Genomic DNA, 26,573 nt, shown 5'->3' with positions numbered 1-26,573 from the left:
TATATCTTATACTATACTTCTAGAGCTCTGGATCCATAAATATTCAATTCCATTTGATATCTCCACTTGGATTTCTAATAGTTTCCCACCTCTAACAGGGTCAATCAGGAATCATGTCTTCCTTCCTCTAAAACCTGTTCCTCCCCTTGCACCTCCCCATGGCACTATCATCCACTCACTAGCTCAAGCCCAAAGTCCAGGAAACATCATTAATTCTTCTCTTCTCCTAACCTCCAAAATCTGATTCATCAGCCATCCTGGCAGTTACATCTCCAAAAGTATCTTATCCATCACTTTTTTCATTTACCCCTGCAATTTACATAGCCGCTCTCACTCCCAGCCTGTAACACGGTGCCTGGAGGACCCAAAGAGTTCCTCCAGCTCTAGCCTTGCCCCTTCTCTAAACCAATACCTACACAACGTCAAAAGAGATCTTCCTAAAGCCAGATAAGCAACATGGTTAAACCCTTAGAAGACTTCCCACTGCATAGAGAAGAAAGTACAACCTTTGTGTGGTCCCTCTGACCTTCCATGCATTGGCTCGCCTTCTTTTCGGACTTCCTTTCCATTTTGCCAGCCTTCTCCTTCTTCACTGCTCTCCACCACACTGGCATGCTTCTTTTCTTACTCTTTCCTCCCTTGGGGCCATTGCACATGCTGCCCTCTCTCCTGGGGACACTCTGCCACTTTTGCACGGCTCATCCTAGCTTATCATTCAGGTCTCAGCTTAAATGGTACCCCTTCAGAGAAGGCTGCTTCTTAAAGCCCACTTTAGCCACTAAGGTAAGGTGGTCCCTACGTTTCCCCATGATTCCATCTCAGCCTTTTTTTTTTTTTTCTGCTTAACACGTTAGAACTTACAATTATTTCATTTATTTGGTAGTTTAGTTTTTTTTCCCTTTTCCACACTATAAGGGAAGCATCATGTCTGTAATGTTTAATGTATTTCCACTTATTATTCCAATAAATATTTATTGAGAAAATGTTGAAAAATATAAAGAAATTAGATTTATGATGTGCAGTTAGGTGAGCTTTACTCTAGTCATTAATTCGTCATAGGAAAATCATACTATAAGGAAATTCAAAATCAGCTAATGCAAATTCCGTAGCTCAGAACCTGCCTCCAGGTGTCTTCTTCACTCACAAAAACAATGTATGCAAATATGAATATTGTGTTCAGAAAATAACCGTTAAATGTGAAAAAAACCTCTGCTTTGTCTACAGAATAATTTTTGCCTGTCAAATTGCTTAACTGTAATTATGATTTTTTTGTTTCATGATTTTTTATTTATGACTTGAAAAATTATGATTTGTTTTTGGAGTGGGTATTACAATGTAGTGTTTCATAATGTATCCAATGCAGTATTTTGGAGAGAATGGTTTTAAAAATCACTTTAATTATGTGCCACAATGAAATAGAGTACCAAATGGAAGTTTGTAGAAGTCCAAAATTACTCTGAGATGCCTCAGTTTTCTTACACAAACAATGACCCTCCCCCCAAATCCCCAAACAGTAACTTTTCTCCTTCATAAGAGTGATAGAAAAACGCATTGTATAATGTAAGCTCAGAATGTTGACAACTATGGCAGCATCATTATTTTAGATAAATGAAATGTGGCATCCATCGTTACAATCATCTTTGCAATGAAGACATAGAGATGAATTATTTAGGTACCTTGAACATTTAATTTGATTTTGCCTAAGGCTGTACCAGCTGGATTCTGAGCCACACACATGTAAGTGCCAGCATCTTCTCTGACGGCTCTGGAGATCTGCAAGCCGCCACTAGGAAGAACTGCATGACTTTTGCCTGCATTGCAATTGTGAAAGCAGGGTAAAAATAATTTTTATTAAAAATTCTTTTCATTAAAAGATAATACTGACTTCTGAATTATAAAACACTGGTTTTTTGTTTTTTTTTGTGATTTTCTTGATAGAAACACTGGTAGGTACCTGAAGCGATGACATTGATGCCTTCTTTTTGCCAAGTAATGAAAGGACTGGGTGTCCCTGTTGCCTCACATGGTAATAAAATTGGATTGTTTACAATGACGTCTAGTTCACTTGGCTGAGGCTGAATGACTGGAGGCTCTGTAAGAACCAATCAACAGAGAAAGCAATGGCACCAGTTAGTGGCAGGAACATCTAAAGTAGCCATGGGTTAAACATGCCCTGATTCATATTTCCAAATTTTTAGTGATCTGATTGTGCTAGGGAGAAGAAAATATTGACCGTATTACATTTTTTTGGGTCTTGCAACTGTAGGCAGTTTCCATTAGAAGACTAGAAGCAGGGGCGCCTGGGTGGCTCAGTTGGTTGAGCCAGGTCATGATCTCAGGTAATTATCTGAGTTTGTGAGTTCGAGCCCCACATCGGGCTCTCTGCTGTCAGTATGGAGACTGCTTCAGATCCCCTGTTCCCTCCCTCTCGGCACCTCCCCACTTGCTCTCACTCTCTCTCTCTGTCTCTTTTAAAAATAAATAAAACATTGGGGCGCCTGGGTGGCTCAGTCGGTTGAGCGTCCGACTTCGGCTCAGGTCATGATCTCGCGGTTCGTGAGTTCGAGCCCCGCGTCGGGCTGTGTGCTGACAGCTCAGAGCCTGGAGCCTGTTTCGGATTCTGTGTTTCCCTCTCTCTCTGACCCTCCCCTGTTCATGCTCTGTCTCTCTCTGTCTCAAAAATAAATAAATGTTAAAAAAAAAAAATAAATAAAACATTAAAAAACAAAAAGACTAGAAGCAGGAACAGATTACAGCAATTCAAGAAAAAAAATAACTTAGGGGTTGTTCTGTGTGGTTTGTCATCTGTAGGTTTTGTTTTTGTTTTTTTTTTTTAGTCTTTTGACTAGTACTTATCAATCTTTCATATTCCCAAAATATTACCAGGTTTCATAACTCTAGAGAGTACATCCATCCCTTCAAGAATAAACATGACTTGAAGAAAAAACAACAAGCTTTTAATGAAAAGTAACCTTCATACCCTGGACGCGAAGGGTCACGTGTCGATGTGCAGAACCAGCTGCATTCCTGGCAACACAAGTGTATCTTCCAGCATGGTTGAACTGAGTGGCAGACATTTCAATTGCTCCTAAAAAAAAAAAAAAGTTTTTATGCACAGTGCGTCCGTTTTTTCTGCAACCATTTTTCTGGTTCAATAAACTAGGTTTCTCTGATTTTGTGTTTTTGTCCCTATAGCACAGTAGTGCTTGGCTTATATGCATACTTGCATCCCCTGAAGTGCCTAACACAGTGCCTTTTGGTCATTATTAATGACTTCATTTAGGCAAAATTCACAACCATAAAATTCACCCAATTAAATGTACACTTCAATGATTTTTAGCTTAATTACAGCTACATGGCACAACTATCATAATCTAATTTTTAGAACATTCCTATTACCCTAAAAAGAAATCTCATCCTATTTACAGTCACATCTCACTCCCAACCCCAGCCCCAGGCAATTGCTAATCTGTTCACATTCTCTGTATATTTGCCCTTTTTGAACATTTCATGCATTTGCAGTCATACAGATGGCTTGAGTCCGATTACCTTTGCTGTGAGCAGAGTTTGTGAGTTTCATCTGTTGTAGCATGTGCCAATTTTTGCTCTATTTTTTTTGCTCTATTTTATTGATAAATAGAATTTCATTGTGTGGATTATCCATATTTTGTTTATTCATTCACAAGTTGGTGGACATTTGGATTGTTTCTCCTTTGTGTACTGTGTATAATGCTGTATGAACATTTGCATGCAAGTCTTTGTGTGGACATATGTTTTCATTTCCTAGGAATGGAGCTGCTGGGTCACATGGTAACTCTGTTTAATATTTTGAGAAAGTTCCAAACTGTTCTCTTAACACAATACCTTGTGCTGAAGGGTAGTTCATTTCTATTTTATAATTTTAATTGCTACCAATCTATACAGGTTTCTGAGACAGCCAAAATACTTTGCTTTAAAAGCCAAGTTCTACCCTGCGAATGATCTTCCATTATTTCCCTTCTATTGAGAAAATAAATTCCCTTAGAATATGCACAGATGCATAAACCCTGGGATGTTAGTTGCTACTTTAGTTTATCTCTAATGCACCCTCCCAACTTAGGGGATCAGCTTTCAGAAACACCAGTGTGAATTACCTATATTTTCATTGAGGTGAATTTTTTTTTCTCTTTCAATACATAAACTTTATAAATGATGGCTGCTACCACTTCTCAAAAATTACCCATCCTAGCACTTATCACCCAACCTTCCCTACCTACTCAATTATAAAAACCTTGAAAACAAGAACCCTCTTAGTTTTATAGCCTCAGAAACTCCGTGGAGTCTCTAACTTATTTTAGGCATTAAATGTTTGTTAAATGAATGGAGATTCTTTTTGGCCAATGGAGGGAGTATTGCTCACTCAAAAGCAAGCCATGAACTTGTAAAACTTTAGCATCAGTAAATATGGACATAAAATTCCAATGATCACGATTATATTCAGTTATTGTTATTTTGTTTCCAGATTTTTTTTCTCTCGTGTTCTCTAATTCCCCTTCCCACTCTAACTGCCTTTCCCCCCAGGTGCCTAAGTCTAGGAATGAAAATGTATTTTATTCTTTTATTTGGGTACCAAAAAAAGGCCAGGTGAAGCCATCTATTCATGATTAATCTAATCATAGATGTGTAATCACTGAGCTTGGCCTTACCTGATGACAGAATTCTATAACCGTCTCCCCTGGGAAGTAGTCTTATCCCATTTTTTGTCCAGTGGATTGAGGGAAATGGAACTCCCGAAGCAGTGCAAGTAATCACCGTTGGGGCGTGTTTGGTTACCAGGAAGTCTGTAGGCTCATCAGCTATGGAAGGTGGAACTAAAACAACAATAACAACAAGAAGAAAGTACACATTTGCAACTCTTCCAGATTTCCAAACTCTTATCATACATCTTTCTTTTCCTACACTGAAAGTGAATGTTAGGTAAGTGGAAAAAGAAGCCCTGTTGTAAGGTAGTGGAATGATGAAATGTATGATGATAGTAAGTATCAATCCATACAGTAAGCCAGTTCTACCTTGGACAGTGAGATCCACAGTTCTTTTATCCTCTCCGGCATCATTTGTCACGGTGCACTCATAGGTTGCAGTGTCATCCACAGAAGGGGAAATAATTACTAGTGAACCTGAAGAAAGGAGCCTAGAAGAAATATTTCAAAGAAATGATGTACTATATATCATTTTTCATAAACGTTGGTTCAACATGGTACCATGTTGTGAATTGAGGGAAATGGAATTCTTTCCTCATGTTAAAATGAGGAGTCTCTCTGATACTTCATATATCAGACCTTTTTATATGGGCAATGGGTTAACAGAGCCCTAACCTTGAGATTTAAGGAAGCAGCTGGGTGGATTGTTCGAAGGGGGCATCCTGCATTTTCTGAATGCTTCTATCATGATCAACCATACTCTTCTAAGTGAAATACAGTAAAATGGGCACACTGATGATAGCTATTGTTGATTGAGCATTGAATACATTCTGGCACCATCTCAACTGTTTCACATAAACTATCTCTAAATTTCACAATAGCTTTGTAGATTGGTACTTGATTATTTCCATTGATGGACAGGTAATTACAACTCTGTCTGTCTTGCATGTTTCTCTCCTTCACATGTCTCCTTACATGTGCTGGACATCTTAGAGATGCAAAGTACATACATCAATAAGTCTTTTTCCTAATGTCTAATCAATTAAAAACCAAAGTGATCTAGATCATTTCAAATATTTAAGAGCTTTAATAAATATACATATATTATTCTAAGTAAATCTAAATAAAATATCTACTTTCTTACTGCAAAGTGTGTGCTGATGGAATAAAAATGATTTGATTTAATGGGAATACATTTGACATGCTTTTTTATTCAATGGTATTGTGTATTTTCCATATAGTGTATATCTTCAAGTCACTAGACTCCCGCTACCCAAAGAATAAAAGGGTGAGAAAGAGAGAGAAACAACAGAATTCCAAGTGAAACATTCCTGGTTTCATATTTCCTGATTATCAGAATTGATTATTGTCAAAGTAGATCTATGAGAACATTTGGCAAATCCTTTGACGGGGTATCTATCCATTAACTTAATTGAGATACAATAAATGATGCTCATCTTAAATATCAGAAATTCCTACTGATTTAGAGGTTAGCTTTTAAAAACCATACACTGTCATATTATGAGCTACTGGAAGTAAAGCAGGGAGAATGCAAAAAATTGGAGAAAATGGTATGTTCCCTCATGCTATTAAATACCTAAGGTGTATTTCAAGGTTCAGAATTTTATTTTTTATTCTACGGCTACAGCTAGTATTAATTTTACAGAATAGTTTTTCTTTTATACCAAATGATGCTTTAACTTTTTGTCTTTACAAAAATCTAAAAGGTGCTAAAAAAATAAAGCAGAATAGGAATCTAATCTTGCAGATCTCTCTGACCTTCATTCAAAAAAAGCTTTTAGGTTGAAAAACTAATTTCACATTAAGAAAAAATATATACTCTATATACTAGCTAATTCCTCAAACATGTATAGGCTTCACACATGTATGTAAAGGCTGTCCCCATTGTATGTATATATATGCTGTCCCCATTGATAGAGATGAAATGTTAATTCTTTTTAAAATAATGTTTCTAGGGGCGCCTAGGTGGCTCAGTCGGTTGAGCGTCCGACTTCAGCTCAGGTCATGATCTCGCGCTCTGTGAGTTCCAGCCCCGCGTCGGGCTCTGTGCTGGCAGCTCAGAGCCTGGAGCCTGATTCGGATTCTGTGTCTCCCTCTCTCTCTCTGGCCCTCCCCCGTTCATGCTCTGTCTCTCTCTGTCTCAAAAATAAATAAACATTAAAAAAATTAAAAAAAAAAATAATGTTTCTAAATAGTAGGTGGGGGTTTTCAATTAAATTATTCCTTACTGGGGTGTCTGGGTGGCTCAGTCAGTTAAGCGTCTGACTTTGGCTCAGGTCATGATCTCACCGTCCATGAGTTCGAGCCCTGCTTCAGGCTCTGTGCTGACAGCTCAGAGCCTGGAGCCTGCTTCAGATTCTGTCTCTCTCTCTCTCTCTCTCTTTCTGCCCCTCCCCTGCTTGCACCCTGTCTCTCTCAAAAATAAACAAATATTAAAAAGTTAAAAAAAATTATTCCTTACCTGTATGAATTCTGATTTTGATCTACATTAAGAAGATGCCCATTTTTCTTCCACCTGATTGATGGTTTTGGTATCCCAGTAGCCTCACAAGCCAGAGTAGTTTGAACATTTACTGTTACAGTTATGTTGGTAGGACCCAGAGCAATGGATGGAGGAACTAAAACAAAGTCAACAAATAGGAGGGTAACACATTCAGCAAATAGTATGCCACCTGAAGTATTTCTGCCAGACTGAAATTAATCACTGGTAACTTGCCCCCTAATCATGAACTTGATCAGGCTCTGTGAATTTAAATAGTGTTGTGATGGTGCTAGCCACAGTGAGGAGAAAACATGGATCTTGACTGTTCGCAATAGAGATGGTACACTCGCGTAGCCCCGGATATCAAGGTCTTTATGATCTCACTGGTTTAGGCTATCAAAGAACATTTAGCCCAAAGATTAGATGTCATTCACAGAAGTATATTTACCATGGACCTGTAAATCTATTCGCCTGCGGTCTGTTCCAGCAGCATTGGTAGCCATACACAAATATCGTCCAGTGTCTGTGACATGTGCTGACTGGATATGAAGGAATCCATTTTCCAAGATGGAGTATCTACAAGAAAGATCACAAGTGAAGTCCCCGGAATCAGCCTTTTCTGATTATTCACATTCTGACTGAGAGTATTTTACAAGACTTATAGTTAAATCCATTTTTTTTTTTTTTGTCTTTTCCTGCTTTAGAAATTCACAATACCCTGGGTGGAAAAGGGGGATGTTCTGCAAAGATGCACAGCAGATGGACTTGTGCCCTTGGAGGAAATACAATCATTATGTTTTTGGACATAAGCCTTACGATTATGCTTTTAAAATAGTATGTGTTGATTCTCATATAAAGATGAGGATACTAGTATTAAATATAACAAGACCAAAACAATACATTGGAAAAAAAGATTCAAGAATTTATATTTCAGTTAGTACAGTATTTTTCGTCCTTCTCCAGAACTGTTACCTTGCGTGACCTGCAGATAGAACAGCTCCATCCTTTCTCCATGTTACCCTCGGGGTTGGCACACCCCCAGCAAGGCACTCCAATACAGTCGACCTATTTACGTGAACGACAAGACTCTGGGGGCCGCTCTTTATGTTTGGAGGAACTGCGCAAGAGAGGTATGTGGAAAACTTCATTCACATTAATAACACAGCCTGAACTAAGACTCTGAAGAGGTAATACAAGGTTAGCTTTGAGTCAAAGGTACAGCTTTGCCTGCGGCTAATTCAGGTTAGTATAAACAGAATTGGCGTTTAATTCCTAAAGTCTTACTCAAGAAACTCCATGTTGAAAAATAAAGCACAGGTTGGGGGAAGGAGGTTTTAAATCCCTGATACGGTGTGTGAAATCTGGCTTTCCTGGAGAGACGCTTGAATAAAAATTAGCTCTGGTCTGATGCAAATTAAAGATGATATTTCTTATTTCTCTTTGGCCAAATAATGGTCAGGGAATGTTAGCACTGGAACAGCTTCACTTTAAATAAAGAACAGACAGTGGGCCGGTCTAATGAAAAGCACATCTGTGATTAATCATGCAAGTCTCAGAGTATGTATTTTATTAATCGTTGAGTTCATATGGGAATAGAAAACTTGAATTTTAACTTTAGTATTAGAGATATTAGTTGTGTAGGTCACTCAATATTCTGTAAAGCTTCATATAGTAACCAAAGACACTATTATGGGGAAAAGCCTGTATTATCTCCCCTAATATTGGCACATTTTAATGTTTAGATTTTATATTTGAGAAAATCACAGTCCTGTGGCAGTCTCTGTAGCACATATACACCCAACACCAACATGAATAAAGAACTAAATAATGGACCACCTGTCATCCAGAGATTTAGTGTAACTTTCTCAATGCCTCTTATCTGAATGACACAGAGCATCAGGATATGCTGATAATGACTGGACATATATTATCCTCTAAGATAATGTACCTTTAATTAATTTTTTTGAAATATCATTTGAATATAGCCATAATACAAATACATGTTGTCTTCAAAAAATAAGATAACCACAAGAATTTATTTAGCGTGCCCATAAGAAACAAAAATGTTATCATTTCTTTGAATGCCCTTGGCTAAATTTTTAAATTGTGAAACAATGGTTAACTTTCTTACCATTTACAGTGAGAATAAATTCTCTTGTAGTCTTTCCTGCAACGTTGCTGGCCACACAAGTATAATTGGCTGTATCACTTAGATCTGCATTATTAATTTGCAAGTATCTCCCTCCAGAGAGGATTCGTACCCGAGGGCTTGCCTGGATTCAGCAAGTAAGATTTACCATTAAAATGTCAGGAAAAGAGAATAAAATATTACTTTATAACAGCAAAAAGTAATTATAGTGAATTGTGGATTGCCTGTCTTCCAGTATGCTTTGTCTGCTCCCCCTACTGTTATCCTGGGATCCAAACCCCTTGGGAACTATTTCTATGAGTGTGCTTAAGGCAAGGGCACAATCGATGTTCCCAGTTCTCCTGGCCACAATGATCCAAGGGTGGGCAGCTGGGCCCCAGAGAGCCCTCGGCAGGACTGTGTTAGAAGTGTTGGGGAATAAGAAGTGTTCTTTTTATTGGTATCTGGTAGTGAGGATGACATAGCCTGGTAGTGGTCTTACCACCTTGTGTGGACAGCCTGTTCTGAATCTAAAACAAAGCAAGCAGAATTGAGATTCAGAGAAAAAATATCACAGATGCTTGCTTATGTGAGAAGAATCTCTGGATCTAGTAATACCTAAGACCTAAAACATAAGATCACCAATCACTGTAGGTAATAAATATCTTTAAATAATTTTTAAGTTGGTTTGAGTTTAATTCTGCCATTTACAACTGAAAGCTTCGTGACTTAAATTAACTTTGCTTAACTTATAAGAAACAATGGTCCTTTAACACTTAAAAAGAAGTAAATAAATGATTTTAGTCTATGAATATTGTTAAGTGTTTATTTTGTACCCAGATGTAGAAACAAGAATTATGAAAATATAGCAACAATGAACCCTAACCTCTGCTATTAAGTCCAACTGGGAAAATAGATGTAAACAATTAATTTTGTATAACGATGCATGATGTTCATAATCACTAAAAATTTCCAGATAGCATCAAAGACTAATATTTTCTGGTTGCATCAAAGAAGGAACTACTTCAGGGGTAGCCTAAATAAGGTTTTTTTGCCATATGGGATCTGTCCCAATTAGATATACCACTGACCTTCTAATTGCATGGGTCCACTTACATGTGGATTTTTTTTTTGATAAATATAATTCGGTACTATAAATGTATTATCTCTTCCTTATGATCTTATTAATAATGTGTTCTTTTCTCTAGCTTATTTATGTAAAAACAGAATATATAACATATATAACAATCAAAATATATGTTGATCAACTATTTATATTATCGGTAAGGCTTTGGGTCAACAATAGAGTATTAGTAAAGTTTTTGGGGGAGTCAAAATTTATACGCAGATTTCTGACTACATGGAAGGGTTAGTGCCTCTTGTCTCCATGTTGTTCAAGGGCTAACTGTATATTTCTAATGAAAAGAGTTGTTCATATTCAAACATGCAGTTCAGCTCTTTATTTTACAAAGTCATGTATTTTCTTTAGGCCTTTAATTGCTATAGGGGCTCCTAGTGATAAAATTTTATTACCTCTGATGAGAATAAGTGATTTCTTAAACATACAGCAAGTTCTATAAAATATCTATTTTTAATTTTTTTATATGGGTATAGCAGGGTTTCAGGGTAATAAAAAAGGTCAGAGTTGATTCTTAATAATGTTTTGTGCCAGGAATATCAGTAAGTTCTGCTAACTCATCAAGTCTCATATAATTTTCTCTGGTCTCTTTCCATTGGCCACCAATGATTCTTCCAAATTTAACTTCTTTCATCAGATAGAATCTTATTGTCAGTTGATGATCTTGCTTCCTATTCCATGGAGAAAATCAAAGCCCTGTGCCTGCAGTTCTCTCCTCCTCCTACCTTACTTAATGAATGCAACCTTCCTTTCTATCTTTCCATCTCTGTGGAAAAGGTCAGCCCTTCTGTCCAAGGGTGATTTCTTCACTTGTGACCAGGGTCCCATTACTTCTCTAACACATGTTATTCTCTAAACTTCTTTCTCTCTCTTATATCTTCAATCTCTTATGTATGCAAGTCTTCTACATATTTAAAGAATAGCCCATAATTATTTCCATTCCCTCTTCTTCCTTAATTCTCCCAACAATGGTAGCCTACCCTTTCCTTTGATTACTCTGTTGAAGAATGATTGTTCAGATCTTTTACTATTTCTGTGTATTGCCAAAGTCATGGACACAACTTAATTGTATCTTAGCATGGTCTCTGTTAACCACTCCTTCTCTTTTCCTTGGCTTTTAGTACACCAGTGTCTCCTGTATTTAATCCTATCTCTCTGAGTCCTCCTTCTCAGTTCTGTTCTTCTTCTCTTCTTCCTTTGCTCGCCTTGTAATTATCAGTGTTGCCTTATGCTTTATTCTCATTTACAGATTTTCTCACACATTCTTATGTATGCTTTCTTATGCATTTCTTATGTATGTACAACTCAAGCATTCTTATGTATGCTTTCTGGTCAACTGCATACAAACCTATGGCTTCAACAACTGGTCATACGACTGAAGACTACCAAGTCAAAGACGTTTTTGATGAAATAGGGACCTATATTTCTTAGTGCTTTTTAGAATCTCCACTTGGATAATATATCAGTAATTCAAACTCAAAATATCTGAAACTGAATTCATCTCCTTTTCATAACCATTGAACTCACCCTGTCCCAGGACTAACATCACTTGTTCATAGCTGGAATTATTCTAAACCTCTCCATCATCAACATTCACTCAGTCTCTGTCTGAACACCTAATAGTTTTGAGTAAAATGCACATATGGGAGATAAAACTATGGAAAAAATGTCAGAGCGTGAAAGGTCTTGTGAGCTAAGCGGGGTAGTTTAACATGAATCCTGAAATCTACAGGGAATAATCAAAGGATTTTAATCACAGTCTACTTCAGCCACACCAAGCTACTTGCGGTTCCTGGAAGAACAGCATTCCTTTCCCTGAAATAGCTTTGTAGATGCCATTATCTATCATTAGAATTTCCCTCTTCTTTCTCACCCAACATCTACTCATCATTTAAAACCGATTTTACCCTTTTCAAGAAGCTCCCCTGAACTGTCCCTTACCCTGGAGTCTGAGTTACTAGCTTCTCTTCTGTTTTTATAAAATGCTATACCTTGCGCTAACATATGAGTTGTATCCATGCTATAATCTTTGATTTACTTCTATATCTTTTCAAGTAGTCTGTGAGCTCCTTGAAGGTCAAGACTACTCTCAGTAGCAATTATAGTGCCTATCATTACAGTAGAGGCACAATAAATAGAGAAACTGAGGCACATGAATGTTAAGTGATACCCATGATAATTTCGCATGCAAGTAACCCCCAGTTAGCATCCAGTCTGTTTTTGGTCCCTTGGTGTGATTTGGTGGTGGCGGAAGTTCTTCTGCCTTAGGGGTTAGGGGACTTAATCTTCTTTTATAATTAGAGACAATTAGCACAGTAAGTTATACTAAGGATGAGGAGGAACAAAAGGGGAAAAAAGCATAAGTAATGACTAGGATAGGAACAATCAGAACATTCAAAGTCAAGGCTTTGAACCAACACTAAAAAGCAATTTAGGATCCTGGGCTGTGACACTCAGTGACAGCACACAGATATCACATGAGAATGGGAAGCTTTAGAAAGCCAGTAAGTGTGTTCTTCAAGGATTCCTGTCTTATATTCTTGGCATCCAAGGATATCACCTAGATTCTGGGGGTCCCTCCTGAGGTCCTGGTTTATTCTAGAAAAATTCAGTAAAAGGTTTGTCCAAGACACTTAGTAGGACAGGTCAGTTCTTTTGAGACTCAGATGGTTTATTCCCTCTCAAGTAAAGAAATAGCTGAGTATTTCAAATCCAACTTTAATCCATGGGCTTCAGGAGATACATACTTGGGCCAATTTACAGAGTGTCTGAATCAAAATACCTGTCTTTTGACCCATAGTTAGGTATTAACTACCTGAGTGAAGGTTGAGAAAATAAGGCTGATTAAAAGATCCTGTGCCCACCCCCCCCAACACAATGTTGAATAACAGTAGCCTGGTGTTTGGTTTTGTCTACCTAGCAAAGACTCCTCAGCTGATTTTTTTCCTCAAAATGGATTTGCGGAATTTAGGAGGATTTACCTGTAACCGATCTCCATTTTTAAGCCAAGTGATTATAGGTGGGGGCACTGCATCTGATTTGCATTCCAATGTCACTTGTCTGTTCCGTAACACAGTGAAATCCTGGGACTCATCAGTTCCAGCAATATTAGGGGGTACTGGGTATAAGAACAAACATATCAGAGGCTTACAATAAACAAGATGTAAAATGATCTGTATTATCTTAGGTTTTCAACAAATGTTACTCCTGTTATGTAAAATAAGGGGCATAAACTTAAAACATTACGCATTCAATTTATGATATGGATGACTACAAATAGTGGACTTTTTTTTTTAAGCCTTACTCTGTACTTTCAGACACATAGAGTAATGAAATTCTTCCAAGAGCCACATGAATGACAGGATAAGTAATATAATCACATTACTATCACCATTTAACAGGTAAAGAAACTAAGGCACAAAGAAAGGATTTCTTGTCCAGGTTCCACACTTGGTAATGATTTTCTCTGAACATCAGATTTGAAAACTAATAAATGAGGGTCTGCCCATCATAACCTACAGAAATGTATACACTTTCTTAATATTCAGAAATTTATCTTTTTGTTAAAATGTTTTCATTTATTTTTGAGAGACAGAGAGAGAGAGTGCAATCAGGGGAGGGGCAGAGACAGAGGGGGACAGAGGATCTGAAACACTGACAGTAGAGAGCCCAACGCGGGGCTCAAACTCACGAACCGGGAGATCATGACCTGAGCTGACTCCTAATCAACTGAGCCACCCAGGCACCCCAGAAATGTATCTTTTAATGTGACTTATCAATTAGTGGCAGGCTTAATGTGTGTGTAGGGCTGGTGAGAGGGGGGTACCTAAATAACAGATAATTTGCATTGCCGAGTCATCTAGGCTACAAGAATGAAATAAATATTTCCTTTTGGTTTGTTAAATGTTCCTTTCCATAAAGAGTAATTCCCATCTCTATGTTGAAATAATATTGGCCAGAGTTTAATTGGCCCAACTTTTCTAGAAGGTAATTTGGGAATAAATTTCAAAGTCTTAAATGTGTGTGTGTGTGTGTGTGTGTGTGTGTGTGTGTAATCAAGCAAGTGTACTTACAGAAATTTATCAAAATAAACTAATTAAGGAAACAGGACAATATATATACACAGAGATGCCTATAACAGTATTGCGTATACTCATGAAAACAGAACAGTTTAAATATCCGAAAATAGGGAATGGATTAAATAAATGATGGCATATTCATAAAATGGGGCACTAGGCCATCACTAAAAATTATTATAAAAATATGGTTTTTGACATGAAAACATGTTCATAATGCCATTAAGAGAGATGAAAATGAAGTTAAATACTACATGCCGTATGATACATTTCTGCGACATCTGTATGCAAAAAGGCCTTTGTGTGGTAAGACCGGGTGACATATTTTCTTCTTTATTGTAATTTATATTCTATGATTGGAAATCAATAACCATGAATTATTTGTGCAGGAACAAAATAAATAAGTCAAAAAGTCCACGGAAGTTTTTCAAGAAGGACTTGGTCAGCCAAATATAAGAACCAGATTTGCAAAATATATATTTCCTTATGTAGGAACATATGATGGAGTTGCTCATGCTCCATAAATTATGGCTTCTAATTAGGTATATGATAGATGGTAGGAAATTTTGCCAAATTTACCATGCACTCTCACTAAATATTCTTTATCATCATCTCCTGCAGTACTGGATGCCAGACATGTGTACCTTCCTGTATCCTCCACCTGCAAAATCCAAATAGGTGAATTACACAATGTTAACTCGTCAGTTTCAGTGACGAGAATAAGTATTTACTAGAATGAATGTAAAAGTCTCACACAAAGCAAGGTATCATTTAGGAGAGTACAACAATTAAAATTTAATAAACTATTTTAACATTTGTGATTAGCACCCTGGTAGTGGGCACTGCTTGGCTCTCTATCATATATAAAACGATGTTTTAAGAGGGTTTCAATATTTGATTTCAGAACATTTGCATGTTAGGTATATTTAATGATCACAGAAAAGGCAGATGTATGTAGGACCCCACACAATACATGACAGACTAGATATACAATGTTTATTGAACCCATTAGTATTTATCGATTTAAATGGTATCTGCCATTTAAAAGTTCAACTGGCATCTTCCTGAAGAAAATAAAATGCAATTTAAGTAAACAAATAAAATATCAGGTTATTTAAATAAAGTACATTAATACCATATTTTGAATCTACCTTTGGTAAACATGGTGAAACAAAAGAGCTATATTATGTAACCCGGCTGTAAACAGTGTCAGACTGACAGAATAATCTACTCGTATCTGACTAAAACCAGAAACATTTCTTTAAAAACCCTGTGCATACTTTCCACTGAAAGTGTGAGCCTTCCTTCATATGTTTGACATTGTGTAGACACAGCCCATGCTTACGTACCCATAAAATATACTCTGGTAAACAGATGATCTTACTTCTGTGAAAAATGTATTTTGGAAAAGCAGAAAAATCCCGTTTTCATTTATTTTTACTACTTGAACATTACTAGAATATTGTGAGTTTTTGAATTCTTGCATTCAAAATTGACTTTATAAGTTATGGAAAAACTGTTTTGTAGGTTGCAAAAACTCCTTTGAAAAAATTTAAGACTGGTATGTTTGCAAAAATACTTAAATGCAACTTTAAGAAGCATGACACTCACATAGTCCTTCAATTAAGAATTCAAAATGATGGACCACTGCCTGGAGAATAATTTATGAATTTACCATCAATGTCTAAAACCTTTAAAAATCAACTTTTCTCTATCAACTAATTTTATTCCCAGTTAATACTGCTCACCCCCAATTGTTTTGACTTAACCAAACTTGATCTATCATTCAAGTTTACTCTTAAGTCTTTACCTCCTCCAATAAATATTTCCTGACAACCTGTGCCCTTCTGCTTGCCTACAGTCATTATATTTAGCTACATTTTCTAAACTGTGTTCTGCTTATAGAGGGTTTGAAAAGGTACAGTTAATCAGATTTCTCTAGAGCAGTATTTTGTGGAATTGTTGACATGCACTATGGTTCACAAAGAAGAGGAAGGTATAGTATGTAAGGTTTTCCAACTGTATTTGGTCACAGAATTTCCCCCAGTGGAATAACTCACAGAACTAGCGTTTGATGGAAGATATTTTATGAAACTCTTGTCTCTAGCACACAATTTGGAATTTGCAAAGCATCCACTATTGCCAGTCATAACTATATGCTATAGTTGCATACACGAAAAGACAAAGTTCAGATAAGTGAAATTTAATGCAGTAAGTGCTATAATAGAGATACGTACAAAATGTGAAAACACAGAGGAGCAGAGGAACCAAGATCAGTCTTGGGAGTTAATAATATTTAATTTTCTACTTTGAAAATATCTTGAATGTTTTTTTTTAACTGTTTCTTTTCCTAATTTTATCATGTGTGTAGTTTTATGTACTCTAGACAACTGGAAACTTCTGGAAGGCTGATACATGTTTTATGTATTATGTTTGTATTCTCCACAATAGCTAGTGCATGTGGGTCACCAACTAAAACTCTGTGGGATCTCTGTCTCCTTTTGTTACAACCCAACTATATAATGTTTCCATTTAGACCTACTGTGATGTGGCCTTAATCTTCAGTTAGGGTTTATTTACCATCATTTCTTTGTTTTTATAATTCGATTCCACACAGTTTCCTTTCCCTTTATGTTACAAAATTCTTCTGGATCTGTTATCTGTTGAAATTATAACATTCAAGGGTTTTCATTCAGTAAGTGGTTTAAAAATTTAACTCGAGTTTCCTCTGAGTTACTGCAATATTTGTTGGAGAGAAAAGAGGGGAATGGAAGGCATGTTCTCCTTGATACAGAAACCAGAAATGTGCTGAGTTCCACTGGTAAGGCTTTTGAACCCAATGTAGGATCGAGACCCAGCTCTATCACCAAACTTGTCATGCAAGTACTAATCTCTCTGCCTGTTTCTGGCTGTGTAGAGTGGAGATAAAGACATTGCCTCAAAGAGTTGTCATGAAAGTCACTGGTGTGATAGAGCCCAGAGTTGAACATAGGACTGACACAGTAGACAATTTATAACCCTTAGCTCTCTTTTTCCGGCTCCCTTTCCTTCCTCTTTTCTCAGTGAAAAGTACACAGAATATAATTAAATAATTTGTTATTCCAGGTTTAAAGGAACAATGATTATGATAATGACAATAGCAGCAGGAAAAACAACAATTCCATCTAGCTCTATTTAACATTACTACATGCCTATGGCATCAGTCTAGGCACATCATGTTAGATGATCTCTGAAATTCTCAAGTGTAGGAGTTAGGTATTATTACTATTTTTATCCCAAAGTTACAGATGAGGGTATTAGGGCACAGATGGAGAATATCTGTAATATAAGGTTTGTCTTTGTTAGTAAAACAGAAGATTGTTATAATAAGACATCCCAGACATGCTTCTCTTTAATATTTTTAATTTAAGATGAATTTCCTTAAACACAAACTAAAAGAACAGTCAATTTTACTGAATTGATTGAAAAATTGTATCTGTTCAGATTCGTATGTCTCCTAGTTCATTTTGGAGACCAGAAATGCTCTTTGAGACCTCATATGTATATATGTTGGATTGTTTTTTGCCACTTTTGTAAAGGCTGCATGGTACAAATTAAGAGCTTCAGGAAATATATTATCACTGAGAAAAATTTGCAGAAATTAAAGCATCTTGCTTTCTTCTGAGTTTAATATGATACTCCTACTGCTCTTTTAGTCATGTTACCTTGTGTCTACCCAATCAGGCATACCATAGAACCAATTTACCCATTTTTAAGGTTACAGAGAGAGATCTGTGTCTTTGGACTTGCTTTGTATCTGAGATTTGGATTCTAAAACATAATTTCTCCATTAGCAAGTGAGAGGTTTAACCCAGGATTAAATAACTTTTTGACTTTGACACTTACCTGGGCACTAGATATTTGAAGGACCTCTCCACCTCCAAGAGTTTGTATCTGTTCTGTCTGTGGGAGGGGCCTTCCATCCTTCATCCAGGTAATTTTAGGAGTTGGGATTCCAGAAGCAAAGCAGTTAAGTTCAAGTGGATTATTAACAATCACTGATATCTCTACAGGTTCTTCAGATCCATTGATATGAGGTGGTTCTATTTAAAGGGAATTAAAAACAACAACAAAATAAACTCGCTGTTTGATAAAATACTGCTGATTAGAAAAACTTTAAAAGAAAATTCAACTCAAATGTATGTTCATATAATATAAATTGGTTAAAACAAAGATACCAAAATAATTCCTACACGCTATTACCCGTTGTCACTGGCACTATTTTAAGAGGGACAGATCATGCCTATCATAGATCATGAAGTAAATGGAAAGGTAATTATAGCTCAGCATTTGGGATTCAGATAATTAGAGGAGTCTTACCTAACTGCAAAGATTTGAAAACAATAGAAACTAAAGCCATCTTGTATCATTGTTTAAGGAGACATACTTAAACATAGCAGTGTGTTTTTGTACCTTCTAGATATCTATTGTTTAAAGCAACAGGCAAATGTTGTGGAATTTTGCTATCATCTTTTCCGTGCAGAACTGTAGGAGGAAACAATGACTAAGCAGAAGAAAAAACGGCTACATTTGGAGACTATTTCTGCATAAAACACATTTGTTATGTCTGGGCAGAAATAATTTCCTTTTTTGTTATTTATATTTCTAAATTACCTTTCTCAAGAGGATGTTAAAGAATCTAAACACTTGGAAGAAACATTAATGTTCCTTAGTCCAACTACTCTCAAGTTTAGGAATCCCTTTAAAACAGTCTTTCCATACAATGATCATTCAAGTTTTCTATGAACATTTCCAGCTTACTATTTCACAAGGCAGCCAAAATAGTTGTTGGACAGCTCCAAGGATTAGACTTTTTTTTTTTTTTTTTTTTTTTTTTTTTTAAAATCAGGCACACAGTTTAGAACAGAGGTTTACAGCAGAACATCTGGAGTCAAAGAGCCTGAGTTTGGAGTCCTGGCTCCAACAATTATTAGGTTAGTGCATTTGGGCAAACCTCTAAAATAAGGACAGCACTATTATTTAACTAATAGGATCATGGTGAGCATTCGATGAGATAATCTATAAACTACACAGTTCTCTTGTGTTTCTAAATATGTTTTATTTTATAATTAAAGGTTTTAAAAAAGTCATTACTATTTCAATGTCTACCACAGCTCTTGGTATTTTTTTTCCTTCAAATTTTTATTAAATTCTGGTTAGTTAGCATATGGTGTAATATTGTTTTCAGGAGTAGAATTTAGTGATTCATCACTTACATACAATATCCAGTGCTCAATACAAGAGCCCTCCTCATTACCCACCACCCGGCTATTGGTATTATTATTAAAACCTGCTTACTTAAAGAAAAAAAATCCACCCATGGTTTTCATTTTCCTTTCTGGAGAAAGATAATACATTAAATCTATACTCCTTTTCAGATTGTAATTAAGAAGTCAGAGTTTCTTAACCACTGACCCGTTCTTTTTTACTTTCTTCCATCTTATGTATTGCTGTCAAAATCCATTTTATTAAGTGCATTTTAAAATGATCCAAAATTTCTTATTTAAAGTATTTCAGTGTCTCCATGTTGCTTACTGAATTGAAGAAAAACTCCTTATCATGGCTTCCAAAGCTTCATCAATAAGGCCTTTATTTATCTTTATAACATTATGTACTTTTAATATACTTATATGTAACCTAGGCTTCAAATTAGACTACTTCTTTTCCCTCAACAAGTCCAGTCTTTTCTTGCTCTGTGACTTTACTAATGTTATTCCTTCTACTGGAACATTCTCCAAATAGCCCCATCCCATAACTGAGCATGTTCAAATACTATCAAGGTCACATTAAGGTCATTAAATTTATCTGTAAAAACTATAAATCCTCTCTTGATTCTCTCAACATCAACAATAAAATTTCTATCCCATATCACTCAAAAGCACTTATCTGATTTTCCATTTGACTTACAGTCAATTCTTTATTCCTTTTACTTATTGGTTATTTACCATGTGCCAATCGCTGTGGATGCAAAGACTAATCAGGCATAGCCTTTAGCCTCAAAAGCTTACAGTCACTAGATTGAAAACAACAGCAGCGTAATAGAAACAACATGCTCCCACCTGATTCAAACCCCGGTCACCAGGTCTTACAGATGTTAAGTGATTGTGAACAATTTTATCCTGGGACTTGTTCATATGTCTTATACTTTGGACAAAGTAGGAGGTGCACATACTCTGATGACTCCAGAACTTATGCTTTTAGCTTAGATCTCTCTTCCGAGCTCAAGACCCATAAATCTAATTATCAGATAAACATCTCCAGTGAAATGTTTGGACACTACTTCACTCTCAACATGTATTCAGACTGAACCTGTTATCTTATCCCTCCAAACCTGGTCCTTTTCCAGCATTTCCTGCATTTATTCATTCAGTCACATAAGCCCGAAACTAGGAGTCATTTTTGATATCTTCTTCTTCATCACTCTCCTATGTCCAGATCCTATGTAAGTCCTACTACTTCTACCTGAAATCATTTCTAAATACATTTTTCCTCTCACCTCCATTACTAATCTGAGTTACAGTACTATTTACTTGGACTAACATCGCCTCTTTTCTGGATCTAGGCACCCACCCAATATTATCTACCTCTTTGTTTCTTTCACATTATCAGAGTCAGTTTTGTTGGGGCTATCAGTAAAAACTACATTTCCTAGCCTCTGTAGTAGACAGTAGATGGAGTGATATGTGACGATTCTGAGCAATGAGATATAAATGGAAGTGGTTTTGTGGGACTTCTAAGAAAATCTCTAGAGGAGCAACTCTTCACCCTGCCTATTTTTCCTGTTCTGTGGTTGAATCTACTGATGCTGGTGGTGAGCACACAATGCATGATCACTGACAACCATGATGTAAAGGTCAAGAGAACTGTAAATATCTGAACTGGTTAACCAACACAGCTACTGCCTACCTCTAGACATCTCACTCAGCAAGAAAAACAAAAGTTACTTGTTCAAGCTGCCATACTTAGCCTCTGCTATTCACAGCCAAACGCAATTCCTAATAATACATGGGTCTCTCAGAATCCACTCTTGTCCTGCTCCAAGTAGCTCTCCACTTTGCACTCAGAGTGGTCTTATCAAACTGCAACTCTACTCATGGCATTCCACTTACTAGAACGTTTAATGGCTTCCCATTGTTCTATGATAAAAACCAAACTCTTAATGTGGTCAACAAACCCCTTCACAGCCTGGACCCTGTCGAAACTCCTTAGCTTTACTTTGTATGAGCATTTTCCCTTGTTTTCATCATTCTTCTTACACTGGACTTTTCAGAACCACTAATACACCATGACACCTCCCACCATGTGGAGAGCATTAAGCTAAGAATAGCCGTTCCCCAGGTTAAGATGGTTACTTTCAGATTTGGAGTGTAGCGCTGATCCAAGTAAAGAGTTTTTCAGGTTTTTAATGGAATTAGCTTTCAACAGATGTTGAAATGCTGAAACTTCTCATCTTTCTGCTGAGCCAGTTTTCAAATCTGTTTTAAGAAAATATTATCCTTATAAACCCTGCAGCTAAAAAGGTTGTTCTTTGTACACTATGCTAACAGTATCACTGATATTTTCTTCCTTAGTTTTCTATGTCGAGAAATGCTCTGGGTTGTGATTCTGCTGCTGGGTTCTTGAATTCCTAGAGGAGTATGCTTTCTCTCTTACCACACTGCCACGTGTTGGACCGGGCCATATGTTGCATACATGGTAGGTGTTCAGCACTTCTTTGTTGCATGATGACTAGAAACATGCCTGGCACATAATGTATAGTCAATGTACAAGATCACATTTCTGTCATCTCTTGTTATTCCTGATACTCTGTGAATTGGTGTACCGGAATTTGTTAACTCCACCCCTCCTTACAGATGCACACTTTCTTGTGTCTTTTGTCTCTAAATACCCTGGAGTAGCACCTCCTCTACCACCCTTCATTCTATGGAACACCTGTCTACACCGCAGTCTCCTCTTTGTTTGTTTAGATAGTATTATGCCTCCCTCTACAGTTAAAACCCCTTTTATTTATTTATTAAAAAAAATTTTTTTAATGCTTATTTATTTTTGAGACAGAGAGAGAGAGCATGGACAGAGGAGGGTCAGAGAAAGAGGGAGACACAGAATCTGAAACAGGCTCCAGGCTCTGAGCTGTCAGCACAGAGCCCGATGTGGGGCTTGAACTCACGGACCGGGAGATCATGACCTGAGCCGAAGTCAGACGCTTAACCGACTGAGCCACCCAGGCGCCCCAGTTAAAACCCCCTTTAATGCAGCTAGCAAGTATCTAATTCCATTCGATTCAATCCAACAAATAAACCTCACGTGTCAAATGCCAAGCTAAATCTTGGGAATACAGCAATAAGAAAGATGGGTACTGCCCATCACAGAGCTTAACTAAGGATGAAGCAGACTTTTAACGTTATCCAAATGATTAAATTGGTATAGGTACTATGAGAAAGATTACAGGGCATCCTGAAAACATAGGCTAGCCTCTTGCCAAAATTATTCTTATTGTTCCTTGTGAGGTACATTTTGTTTGCTGAGGAGGCTGATGTTTTACGGACATTATAGTGAAAAAACAAACTAAACTCCAAAAATAATTAATTATTAAAATAGTTCATCTCATTCATCCTCATTTCTCTTCCAAAGTCAAAGTTTTTTATTTCAAGTAAATGGGGTGTTTTCTCTTTATAGTAATTGTTTGTGTGTAGAACATTGTAATACTCATTTCAAATATTCATTTTAATGCACACAAGAGTAAATGGAAGTAGACTCTTTGAAATGACTATGATAACTATCATCTATAATTGGATCACTTGGAAAGATTGTGTGAAAGAACATAAAATAGTATACATACTATGCTTTTCCATCAAATTGCAATTTATCAAGAGCTTTTTGTTCTTGAAAAAACTTAAAAATCTACTTAGCGATTGGTTGTATGACTTTGTTAATGAATAATGTTTTACAAGTAGAAGTTTTCATCTTTTAAACAGAGGGGAAGCAAAATAATTTAAATTTAACATGCTTCAGGTAAGAGTAAACCTAGATAGGGGCACCTGGGTGGCTCAGTCGGTTAGGCATCCAACTTCGGGTCAGGGCATGAACTCATGGTTTGTGGGTTCAAGCCGGGCTCTGTGCTGACAGCTCAGAGCCTAGGGCCTGCTTTGGACTGTATGCCTCTTCCTCTCTCTCTGCCCCTCCCCTGCTCACACTCTGTTTCTCTCTCTCTTAAAAATAAACATTAAAAATTAAAAAAAAAAAAAAAAGTAGGATGCCTGGGAGGCTCAGTTGGTTAAGCGTCCAACTTTGGCTCAGGTCATGTCTCACAGTTTGTGGGTTTGAGCCCCGTGTCAGGCTCTGAGCTGTTAGCACAGAGCCTGGAGCCTACTTCGGCTTCTATGTCTCCCTCTCTCTCTGCCCCTCCCTTGCTCATGCTCTGTCTCAAAAATAAAATAAACACACACACACACACACACACACACACAAAGAGTAAACCTAGGTAAATTACAAAACAGAAATGTGAAATGCAATGAATATTTATAAATTTTGTCGCTGTAGTAAGTGATTCTAAGAATTACATTTATTTACTAAATCTCTATTGTCATTTGTTTCCCAATTATTGAATGTTTACCTACCCAGGACCTTCAGGTTAAAGTGTTTGCTGACTTCTCCAGCTTCGTTTGAGGCAATGCAGATGTACCTTCCTGAATCTTCAGTCTCTGCTTTGATAAGCTGAAGAACCATTCCTTGAGTGCTTACTGTCAGACGGGTATTAAGATCCAGAGGCTGGCCATCTCTAAGCCAAGACATCCTGGGAGTTGGAGTTCCATCTGTAAAGCACGTCATGGAGACAGAACTACCCTTGACAACTGTGATCTCCTCTGTTCCCATCGCATTGTCCAGATTTGGTGGCACTATATAGAAAACAACAGGTAAAACTTACACATCTATTATAAATTGGGACCAACTTAAATTAAAAAAAATTTTTATGGTTCAGTTAGTTATATAGTATTTCTGTGATCTACTAAAATATAGAATTTAAAATAGCATATAAATAATTACTGCCGATTATAAAAAAAGGTATTGGATAGGCTAAATAGTAATCTCCCAAAATATTAGCAATGAAACCTCAGGACTGTTTTCTTGCATAACATACAAAATTAAACTATTTTAAGTTCTGGCCATTTTTGAACTTTTTAGGTTTGTCTCTTTAATTTGTTATAATGCATATTATAATTACAGAAGTATACTTTCAACTGCTGCACGTGGAATAAATAAAATAATACCAATTTCTAGAGTAAGTTTTATATAATCCATCAAAATTCATTTGTAGGCTGTAGTAAATAGTTCCTTAATTGTTCTCAGATGTTCTTTGGGATGTAGAAATTTGGACCAGTAAACCTTAATATTTCAGAAATGGAATGCTTTAGGTTGTCTCTCCATCTACACACATACAACACAAAGACATATATATGCACATATCCATTTATATTTTAAATACTCTAAATGTACCACTAATATTATTAGAAAACATTCTGAACTTTCTCTTTGTATGAAAAGACTGGTCCCTGTGTTCGGATTGAAATGCAATTTTTAAAAATTTAGGTTTGACTTAATGCAAGATTCCAGGTTAGAAGAGTATTTTGACAGATAGTATGTTCCAATATGGACCCTTCGGGAGAAAACACATTCTTTCCTAGTTACTAAGATCGTATTTTACCAGTTCTTCTGATATGTCAATATCTAAATATAAGCCTTTTGCTTAATATTGGACACGTAGTAAAATACTAGGGGCATCTTCGTGACATACCAAAAACTTGAAGACTATAATGTTTATTATCCACCCCAGCTCTGTTGGAGGCCACACAAGTATACTCAGCAACATCAGACACCTGAGCTCTCACAATCCTGAAAAACAATTTGACCCCATATTTCATAATTTAATCCCATTCAACATATACAAAGAAAATATTTCTGACATACACAGATTATGAGTTATGCTGGGAAATTTTAGTTATGAGGGTTACAAAATACAGATGCCTCAAATGCAATTTGTTCCACAAAGTTAATCAGGCACTGACAGTATGCTATTAAAAATATAACATAATTTAAGAGTGAATATTTTTCAAATATACATTAATAAAGAATGATGCTAACATGAAAATCACATGACTGTGGTAGGCATCTTCGTATTACCTTTCCATAGAAAGTTTTATCTAAAATAGTAGTTCTTGGAAATACATATGCGATACATACATCTGTCTGTGCAAGACCTGTTTTATACAAATTTACTAAAATGTGAGCATTTAAATAAGAATAAAAAACCATTTCAATTTTATTGTTGTTATCCTCTCTCTTCTAAAAAGATAGTGAAAGGGAAAAATAAACAACAGCGAAACCTTATGAAAAAAACATTTCTTAAACACCATTTAGATGAGGTTAAAGCCTACAGTCACAGTGACTTTATCTGTCTAGCAAATCACACAAAATCAAAGCTTACCTGATAACCTGCCCTCCTGAGAGCAACCGGATATGGGAGGAGAGAGGCAGAGGAAGTCCATTCTTTAGCCAGTTGATCTGTGGTAGAGGTGTCCCTGTGGCTCTACATTCAATATTTATTGAAGTATCCACCAAAGCCATTAGTTTCTCTGCTTCTTCTTTATTACCCCTAATTGCGGGTGGAACTATGTCCCGCAGAAAATGAGAATGAGAGACAGAATGGGTGGGGTGTGCATTGCATTTTTTTTTTCCAACGTTTATTTATTTTTGGGACAGAGAGAGACAGAGCATGAACGGGGGAGGGGCAGAGAGAGAGGGAGACACAGAATCGGAAACAGGCTCCAGGCTCTGAGCCATCAGCCCAGAGCCTGACGCAGGGCTCGAACTCACGGACCGTGAGATCGTGACCTGGCTGAAGTCGGACGCTTAACCAACTGCGCCACCCAGGCGCCCCTGGGGTGTGCATTACTAGTTCAAATCATTTCAACTACAATTGCCCATACTGCTGCTTATCCCAAAAGGAAACAGC

General features: G+C 36.7%; 1 protein-coding gene across 5 annotated transcripts in view; it reads right to left on the bottom strand.

Annotated features, from left to right (window-relative positions):
• HMCN1 (hemicentin 1) overlaps positions 1 to 26,573 on the bottom strand; it is a 483,427-nt gene that overhangs the window by 61,831 nt on the left and 395,023 nt on the right. For all 5 annotated transcript variants that reach the window (XM_045452692.1, XM_045452695.1, XM_045452691.1 and 2 more), the window contains 15 exons: positions 26,046 to 26,229; positions 25,356 to 25,453; positions 24,181 to 24,459; positions 18,410 to 18,606; positions 15,104 to 15,185; positions 13,430 to 13,566; positions 9,314 to 9,455; positions 8,155 to 8,299; positions 7,631 to 7,758; positions 7,162 to 7,318; positions 5,049 to 5,170; positions 4,686 to 4,850; positions 2,981 to 3,088; positions 1,955 to 2,092; positions 1,677 to 1,811 (listed from right to left, as the gene is read on the bottom strand). In XM_045452692.1, the coding sequence (XP_045308648.1) occupies positions 1,677 to 1,811; positions 1,955 to 2,092; positions 2,981 to 3,088; positions 4,686 to 4,850; positions 5,049 to 5,170; positions 7,162 to 7,318; positions 7,631 to 7,758; positions 8,155 to 8,299; positions 9,314 to 9,455; positions 13,430 to 13,566; positions 15,104 to 15,185; positions 18,410 to 18,606; positions 24,181 to 24,459; positions 25,356 to 25,453; positions 26,046 to 26,229 (2,217 nt within the window). The remainder of the gene's footprint in view (positions 1 to 1,676; positions 1,812 to 1,954; positions 2,093 to 2,980; positions 3,089 to 4,685; positions 4,851 to 5,048; positions 5,171 to 7,161; positions 7,319 to 7,630; positions 7,759 to 8,154; positions 8,300 to 9,313; positions 9,456 to 13,429; positions 13,567 to 15,103; positions 15,186 to 18,409; positions 18,607 to 24,180; positions 24,460 to 25,355; positions 25,454 to 26,045; positions 26,230 to 26,573) is intronic.

Source organism: Leopardus geoffroyi, chromosome C3, assembly GCF_018350155.1.
Source record: "Leopardus geoffroyi isolate Oge1 chromosome C3, O.geoffroyi_Oge1_pat1.0, whole genome shotgun sequence".
Lineage (NCBI taxonomy): Eukaryota > Metazoa > Chordata > Mammalia > Carnivora > Felidae > Leopardus > Leopardus geoffroyi.
Note: the sequence above shows the minus strand (reverse complement) of the source record. Positions and strands in the feature narration are given on the sequence as shown.